Below are 9376 nucleotides of genomic sequence, written 5' to 3' on the forward strand. Positions count from 1 at the left end.
CTCAGAAACTAACTATTGCACTTTATTAATACTAATAAAATCATGATCTGTTTAGCTAATTAAAGAAGTTAAGTACTCATAATTCATATATTTGTGGTTTATTTCTATACCAAATCAGCTAAAAACCAATTCTATGAATCCGAGAAGAAAATTCTTACGGTATTCTTTTGCAAATTGCGTAATTAAAATAATAGTGACTGTATTATTGATAATATTATGTCATTTTAAATGTTTATAGTTTCATAAATTAGTTTTCTTTACAGAATAGGGTATATCTTTATTTATAAAATAGGAATGTTGGTATTATTGCCTACTATGTCAGTTTTGGAGCCCAATTTGTCAGGCGCTCATTTTTGCATAACTTACGAAAAACTGAATTATTGCAAAATTGCAAACAGTATTATAAAAATTGCTTGTACTATCTGATAGAAGACACTTTTTACTTTGTATTTATGTTTTTGAAGTTGTATTTTTACCTCTTGTTTAAGAAATATTGTCTAAAAACAAAGCGGTATGTCGGTATATCGGTGATCTTCCTCTATATTTATTTAATACAAGAACCATGAATTTGATTCATCATTTTTTGAGTAAATATTTATTTGTTTCCTTAGTTCTGTTTAGAGAAATATGTATATAAGATTCGATATTTTTTTTTCAGCGTACTCTTCTCTAAAACGCGTTATCTCATTTGCTCATTGTTCGTTTCTCGATGAACAGTTCGATTTTCGCGAGCGACGTCGAAGCGGAGCGCCGCGAAAAGGAATGTAGGTGCGCATCCGATGAGATCGATAGCGTTGGAGCGGGGTCACCTTGAGAAGGGGAACGTGTATCCGCCCTCGCTTCACGCTTCGAAATTCCCGCGCCGCCGGGGTCGACGAGTTTCGCGCGCATTTTTCGTCCGTTATTTATTGCCGCAAAAGAGGAATCTGGCGACGCGGTGCTTTTCTTGGCGCACCGCCACGCGAACTATTACGGTCGCGACGCCGTGACTCCGTGATAATAATATGATAATCGCCGTCACGTGACGCGGGATTACGCAGGGGTTGGCTGGCGGCGGACGGTCACGTGGTAGCCGGCGTCACGGGCCAATCGCGCGCGGCAGTTCGCTACCCCAGTAAATGAGAGGGATGCGGTACGGGCCGGTCGGTCTTCTCGTCGCACCCTCGAGTAATTATCCGTGTTCGCCGATCTGCTCGTTTACGATACCCGGTATGTGGAATCTTCATGCGCGTTAATGTTGATAGTAAATTTGACGAAATATTCGCAACGAAGCGATTTATATTCTCTCTAAACTTTTAGAGGCTTTCTATACAATAAGATTCGTAATAAATCAGAAACCAATCACAGTCGAATATGAAAAGAATAATCGACTACATACGATTGATCCCCAGACGACACATTGAGACATAAGACGTCTTTAAGACGCCAAAGACGTCTTATGTCTCTCTTTTAGATACTTTGTGTTGTCTGGGCAATTTCTAGCTTCTCTGATTTCTTATTTATTACTAATGGCTTATTGTAGAAAATCTTTTAGAGCGAATTCTCACTCTGAAGAGTAAAATCTCACTCTTAAAGATTGAAAATTGAGCTCTTTCTCAAGACTGGTTCAGTTTTCACTCTTTAGAATGAAATTTCACTCCAAAGAATTTAAAGAGTCTTAATACAGAGACGCATAAACTGTGCCCACCTGTGAATTTTTTACGACCCGCTTGATCATAGCCGAAAATACAAAATAATATTTTCTATCCTGTGAACAAAACAAACATTATGAAGTCTGAAGGACTATATATCTATTTTTAAAAATGGTTCTCTGAAAAAGATTTTTATAAAAGATTACACATCACTGCCAAAGAATTGGGTGTGACAGATGTTGCAGTTACATTTGCTCTCAAAACCTTGTTTTGTTTTCATGAAATATTTACACACGCCGGTTGGTCTCTTTCTTTCGAAAACCAGAGACGGAAGTGGAGCTCTCGCGTAATAGTAGTTCTCGCGTTTATGTAAGAAGCAGCAAAATCCAGAATTATTTCGAGCCCAGCGCGTCCGCAACGAGACTCCAAGCGCGAATTATGCGGACGAGGATAGACCACGTGGTTCGATGATCCTCCTCTCTCGCCGGGTGGCTCTAAACTTAGGAACCGGCACAAATCGAATATAACGAAGCCCATTTGGTTTCGTAGCGCTTTTTGTATTCTTTCTAGTACTTTCCTTTCTCAACGTGCGAAACGCGCAATGAATTGGCACGTGAAAAATATATAAATTCGCCTAAGCTTCAATTTTCGTGGTAATTTCGATTTTAATCCGTAATTCATTTATACAACTTTCGTATATTCAGCGTTATCGACCACATTACTCTCATATCCATTCGCTGCAAGATTTCTCAAATGATATTCTTTCCCGGAATCCTAACTCCATTGATGAATAGAAATAATAAACTTCTACGAGCAATTAGCGTGATGACGCGGATTCATCGAATTGGTTGTAATTTTTTTAATTGATTGAAGTTTTAAGTTTTGATGTAAAGCGGCTTTGACTGGAGTGGAATTATAAGCCTCGTGATCAAATTAAATTGCGAAGTTATTGTAATTTCCCTGTAAAAAGATGAGATTCGAGTAACATTAATCAAATAATAAGAGATCAATAAAGTAGATACATTTCGTCAATTATTTGTATTGTATCAAATTACAGAAAATAGAGAGAGAAACTAGCCAAGTGGAAGAGGATCTATAAATATTGACCTGATTTCGTAAAAGCGTATGATGTCTATAATGTATCATACGATGTCTATAATTTTATCCTTTTTTAACATTCCATTTTTAACATGAATAATGAGAATAAAATGATATATCATACACTTTACGGAACATATTTATTGTTGATGTTTATAAGTTTGCAATCTTTCCGATACTCTCTTTATAGGAATCTCTATAATGCTTTCTCTTAAATAGAATTATTAAGCAAATTGACATATCCTTAATTGATTATTGCCTCACGAAGTAGCTAAGTTCGTGACCTCGAGTATCCTTTAAATAAATTTTGTTACTTTATAAAACAGGTGTGATTGATCAGTTGTTATTCGATGCAGTAGGAAAGTTTGTTATTATGAAACTTCGACAGAATCAATATATTATTTATAAAGAGTTTACCACTGTTGCTTCGTTCTTTGACTTTCTTAACGTAACTCGTGCTAAAGAAGTTTAATAGGATATAATAGACAGTAAAAAGACGCCTTCAGAATGAAAAATTAGAAAACGCTTTTCAAATATTAACGTTCCTAACGAAGTAACCTTTTTATCCAGAAAATAAGAAGATCATATTATTTATTGGCTAATTCTGGAAAAACAAAGTTATTCTTACCTGAATAAAGATAGGCTTAGACATGCTTGATACGGATAAGCTTTTTTGTAACTTTAATGAAGAAGATCATACTACAGATTACAGTAAATTCAATCAGCGTGCACAATGAATCTAATTTACAAAATTGTAATTATTGAATGTAATCTTTAATTAGTTTAACTGTCACATTTGAGTAGACATTTTTTAATTAATAATTCAGTGTATATTTCATCGTACATTTCTTTGATGTTTAAATAAATAGATGATCACAGCACTTCACTCATATTTTAAAAACTTTGTTCTGGAAAAGAAAGTAAAAAGTGTATTGCCTAGAAGTTTTAAAATTATTTTTACATTCTTTTATCTCATGAGGGTATAAATAATGTAATTTAATTTTATGCATATTTTTTAAAAAGATAACTATAAAGATAAAATTTTAAGTATTCCAAACACCCCACCCACCTACTTCAAAATTAACAAGTTAAGTAATGTAACGATAAATTGTTTTAAAGTTATTTTTACATTCTTTTATCTCATGAGGGTATAAATAATGTAATTTAATTTTATGCATATTTTTTAAAAAGGTAACTATAAAGATAAAATTTTAAGTGTTCTAAACACTCCACCTACCTACTTCAAAATTAACAAGTTAAATAATGTAACGATAAATCGTGAATATAAATTGTTTTATCACTACAAGTTTTCCATCCCTTTGGCTACGTTCAATGTATTCAATCTCTCAATTGTGATGTAAATAACACACAAAGTACTAAAATAACAAGACATTTCTTCCTTTGTAGCTACCGTGGGACATGATCCGCAGACGAGCAACGGCGGTCAGCCGCAACTGCAGCAACAGCAACTACAATTGGGGGGTTGGCTGGGAGGAAGTGCCGGTGACACTGGCGGTGGATTGGTCTGCCGATCTGGCAAATCGGTCAACGGCAGCAGCAACGGCAAACCGTCGTTACACCATCCTCAACAACAGCGTCAACAGCAACAGCAGCAGCAGCAACAACAACAAGGCCAATCTGGGGGTGTGGGGGATGACGAAGACGGGGGTGGAGGGAGCGGAGGGCTGGAGGGGACGGACGCAGAGGCGAACGACGCTGTTCACCTCAAGAGACGGGTGGGACTCGTCAGTGGGGTGGCTCTAATCGTCGGCACGATGATCGGCTCCGGGATCTTCGTGTCGCCGTCGGGTCTGCTGTTGCGTACCGGCAGCGTCGGCATCAGTTTTGTCGTGTGGACCGCGTGCGGTCTGCTGAGCCTCTGCGGCGCTCTCGCCTATGCCGAGCTGGGCACCATGAACACGAGCAGCGGCGCCGAGTACGCGTACTTCATGGACGCGTTCGGCGCCCCGCCTGCCTTCCTCTTCTCCTGGGTGTCCACCCTGGTGCTCAAGCCGTCGCAGATGGCGATTATCTGTCTGTCGTTCGCCCAGTACACCGTCGAGGCGTTCACCGTCGACTGCGAGCCACCTGACCAAGTGGTCAAGATCGTCGCCCTGCTGGCGATCGTTCTGATACTCCTGATTAACTGCTACAGCGTTAACCTGGCCACCGGTGTGCAAAACGCTTTCACCGCCGCCAAACTAATGGCCATACTCGTGGTGATAATCGGCGGCTCGTACAAATTGATACAGGGTAACACACAGCATCTGCAAATGGCGTTTGACACCATCGATGGTAGTAGCATCAACATCGGTCGCCTCGCCACCGCTTTCTACACCGGCCTCTGGGCATACGACGGCTGGAACAATCTTAATTATGTAACCGAGGAGATCAAAAACCCTTCCAAGAATTTGCCCAGATCCATCATGATCGGCATACCGCTCGTCACGCTCTGCTACGCGCTAATCAATGTATCCTATCTAGCGGTCATGTCACCGTCAGAAATGATTGAGAGCGAGGCCGTGGCGGTGGTAAATATGATCAACACAAATTTATTTAGAGAACATATTACTCTTCTCAAAAAAAGATCCCTTTTGAAAGTGACGCGTAAAAAGGTAGAATCGATCCCATCAAACACCAACTAACAATGACATAACTGTTATGTTAGTTATTTCCCATCCAACAATATAATTATAATATACAGAGTAACATATATTACAATTATATTGTTGAATGGGAAATTATAACTAAGTTACTGTTAATTGATGTTTGCTAAAGACATGAATTTCCTCGATATCGCTTTGCAAGTAGAGTTGAGTTATCAGAATTCAGAGAGAGACTTTGCTTCGATCAATTAATTGTTTCTATATTCTGATGATGGATCAAGGTATTTTTTTCACAGACGTTCGGCAATCGGATTCTGGGCGTGATGGCATGGCTAATGCCGCTCTCCGTAGCGATCAGCACCTTCGGATCCGCTAATGGCACCCTGTTTGCTGCGGGTAGACTCTGCTTCGCCGCGTCACGAGAGGGTCATCTGCTCGACTGCTTGAGCTACGTGCACGTGCGACGCTTTACTCCTGCCCCAGGCCTCATCTTCCATTCCCTCGTAGCAGGTATCAAAACAGACCAAAATTAAACGAACTTGCTTCGAGAGATAATTATCTTTCGCATTCACCAAAGCCAAATTGCTCGTTTCTGTTTATTTGTGTTTATTTGCAAGCGTTCGCTTGAGATTTAACTTTATCTAATCGCTCTGGATTTTTTAAATTATTTTTTAAACATTTTTTCGATATAAATTTTCAGCTCGTCTTTTAGATATCTTCTAAGAGTAGAATTGTATCTAAATTTTCTTACATCATGAACGTGTCCTCCCGACTTATTTGAGATTTTGTTTTATATAACATACGTATGTTGTTCTACTTTCAAGGCGAGACCATTGCTATATGGACTGTATCGACTTCAAGGTGTCTAAATGTGTTGTAAGCCAAAATACTGATTTCGCAGGCGCGATGGTTCTCTCCGGTAACATCGATTCGCTGATTGACTTCTTCTCGTTTACTGCATGGATATTCTACGGCGGCTCGATGGTCGCCTTACTGGTGATGCGGAAGACCAGGCCCAATCATCCGCGACCGTACAAATGCCCACTAATAATACCTATGCTCGTGCTCGTCATCTCCGCGTATCTCATAGTGGCGCCGATTATTGACAAGCCCCAGATCGAGTACCTGTACGCGGCTGGCTTTATCGGTGCGGGCATGCTCGTCTACCTCCCATTCGTAAAATTTGGATATGTGCCCAAATTCATGGGTGGGTATAGACATTGTTACACTGAAAATAAAGACTCGTCAACGAATGATTAAAAATTTTATACAGTGCCTTGTTATCAGTTTTTATCAATATATTATAATATGAAATATTTAAACTTATTTCCAAAAAAGAAATAAATATCTTACTGATAAAAAGAAAAAGCAACAAGTAAAACTCCAAGATCCTTATTAAAAATCTGAAATTCAAATTAAACCAATCTAGTCGAGTTTCAAGAAATCTGAAATATTAAGCTTGTAGAAAGAAATATATATACGTAGAAATAAATTCTTAAAAAGATCAATAAAATTATGATCACAAATTAGAATCTCAAAAAGTATGAAAATAAAATCAAAATTCAAAATCCTTTAAATCTCTCTTCAATTTAAAAAATAAAGATTTACCAAATCTTAAATTAAAATTCTTATTAAAATTTCTCCGTTTTTTCTACTAAATTTATTTTGACTAAATAACTTTAATAAAAAAAAATATTTTTTATTAAAGTTATTTCTACTAATTTCTGTTTGATTTTAAGGAGTTGAACTGGTGTAAAATTTTTTAAAATTGAAAAAATTTTTTTTGCTTTAAAAAGTAGTTTGAAACCTGTAAAATATGGAACAAAAGGTCTTAAGTATAAATTCGAGTTAGTTTCTGAGTTACAAAGCCTAAAATTTGCACTATATGATATAAAGATTATGTTGTAGAACTTTTTAAATGCGTTTTTCGTGAAACCTTGTTTTTCAAAACGGTGTCGAAGGTTTCTCAGGATGTACTCATCGGATTGACCGAGGATTAACCGAACATTAGCCGAGAGTTTTTACAATATCATTATTATTTTGCAAGATACTAATAAATTAATTAACAATATTTGTGCCAAAAGCCAAACCAAAAATTAAATAAATTTTTTTTCAGTCAAATTTTAATAAATTTTGAATAAGCTCAGTCAATGCTTAAGGAATACAATATACATCAGTAAGATTTTTTTTGTTTTTGTTTCATACAATTCAATATGGCGGAATCATCGACACCAATGAAAAATGATATGAAAAAAATTGATCTTTCACAACATTTAATAAATGATGTTAAGATTATTATTTTTCCTTTCATTTTGCATATTTTATACCTTCAATGTGTACTTGAATAAGGTACCAAAATATAAATCTGCAGCTTTTTTATTTCTTCGGCAACCCACGCTTAAAAATTACCTAATTTTACGGTTGGTCACACCGGTCTAACCCTTTAAATTTTATATTGTGTTTTGTTTTCTGATTATAGAAGGTGTCAATGCCTTCCTGCAGATGTTACTAGAGGTGGCTCCAACTGCGGTTGCCTTCGACTGATTTCATTTCGAGAGATCAATGTACAGTTCTCCAGAATGCCGAATCATTCCATTATGGCATTGCGTGAACTGTATGAACACCTGAATATATCCTATTTTAAATACATGCAGACGAGAGCATTATATCCTATATATTACAAAGCTCAAGGCTGGCCCCAAAAAAAATTAATATAAAAAAATCATATAAAAAAAGGCATATATATATTATATAAAAATATATTATTTTATTACTTGTTATTCTTCATACATAGTATACAACATGCAGAAGAGATATTATTGTTAGACAATAGATAGTTGATGTTGTAATGAAAAAGCGATGAATCAACAGAAAATATTTTAAATGTTTGCAGTTATAAATTTGCCTCTTTTTCTTCATATATCCTTGTCCTTTTCCTAAACTACCAACACAAATTGTGTATTATTTTGAATTTGCAAATTTTATTAATTTGTTCTTTTAAAAATTAATTTGTGTACAATCTAATTAAAACATATCTAGTTAATAAATTAATTGTAATTATTAATTACAAATATAGTTTTTATTCTTAACAGTCCTTACAAGATATTTTATTTAAAACATATTTCTACTTTACTCTACCAATTTCGTATAGAGTTTTAATAAAGTTTCATGTTTTAGAAACTGTTTTTATTACTTTCAGCTTTTCTTCTTGGGCATATCTTTTGGTACTTTCCCATAAACTTGTAGAATACCACTATCCTTCCGTGTTTTCTTAGACTTAGGTTTGAGCAAACTACTGGTGAATCCAGACTTGTGTTCTTCCTCCTTTTTCTTCTCTTTCTCTATCTTTCGACGCGTCTTTAATGTTTTGTAATTCATCCTCCTGTTCTTGGGAGGTATTGCACCTAAGCTAATAGCGAGCTCAACCTTGGCTCTCCTCGCCTTTGGTTTCTCGAAACCAGACATACCAAATTTGATAATCTCATATCGCAACTTCTTCATTTCTTTTTCTTGATGTTATTTTAGTTCAGCAGGTGTTTGTTTCGTAGATTCCTCAAGCTTTTCTTTGTTATTTGAGTCATCTGCAGATTTCACCTTTTTCTTTGGCGCTGTATAATTCACAGATATGTAATCACTCGTCGCAGTTTTCTTGACTTGGGAGCCACGTGTTGGTACAAAGTCTTCCATTTTTTCCTCGCACTGAAAAAAATTAATATTAAAAGAAAAATGCTTTATTTCTCTTCTAGTCTAACCTCTCTATTAACAATATACAAAAGAAAAGTAATTTCCATAACCTCGAAAAGGATTACGGAATAAATAAACGTTAAAAATATTTTAAAAACAAAAATGCACGTATTCGACGATCAATAATCATGAACATTTAACTAACGAACTTACGACAATCTCTAATCATAACTAATCATAATCTCGTTAATCTTCTTCTTCTTCTTCTTATTACTTAATGGCTCCCGCCTCCAAACAACAAAAGGAGGTCGATACGGCCAGATCACGTCTTGAGCGAAACTACTTGTGTCATGAAAC

The 9376-nt window shown here is 36.1% G+C and overlaps 2 protein-coding genes across 3 annotated transcripts in view; one reads left to right on the plus strand and one right to left on the minus strand.

Moving 5' to 3' along the window:
* LOC108760382 (b(0,+)-type amino acid transporter 1) overlaps positions 1–8219 on the plus strand; it is a 25948-nt gene extending 17729 nt beyond the window's left edge. The window contains exons 1-5 of one of the 2 annotated variants that reach the window (XM_018506308.1): positions 1119–1209; positions 4137–5260; positions 5632–5845; positions 6237–6542; positions 7815–8219. In XM_018506308.1, coding sequence (XP_018361810.1) covers positions 1119–1209; positions 4137–5260; positions 5632–5845; positions 6237–6542; positions 7815–7879 — 1800 coding nt within the window. In that variant the 3' untranslated portion in view covers positions 7880–8219. Of the gene's footprint in view, positions 1–1118; positions 1210–4136; positions 5261–5631; positions 5846–6236; positions 6543–7814 lie in introns of those variants that run through there. The other variant, XM_018506309.1, reaches the window with a different exon arrangement.
* A 213-nt stretch (positions 8220–8432) lies between these two features.
* On the minus strand, positions 8433–9370 carry LOC108760263 (uncharacterized protein C1orf131 homolog). The gene is given in 2 exon segments (XM_018506087.1): positions 8433–9034; positions 9225–9370. Coding segments are annotated over 2 exon segments (528 nt in total). The 5' UTR covers positions 9249–9370; the 3' UTR covers positions 8433–8530.
* Positions 9371–9376: the final 6 nt, after the last annotated feature.

Source organism: Trachymyrmex cornetzi, unplaced genomic scaffold (assembly GCF_001594075.2).
Source record: "Trachymyrmex cornetzi isolate Tcor2-1 unplaced genomic scaffold, Tcor1.1 scaffold223, whole genome shotgun sequence".
Taxonomy (NCBI): Eukaryota; Metazoa; Arthropoda; class Insecta; order Hymenoptera; family Formicidae; genus Trachymyrmex; species Trachymyrmex cornetzi.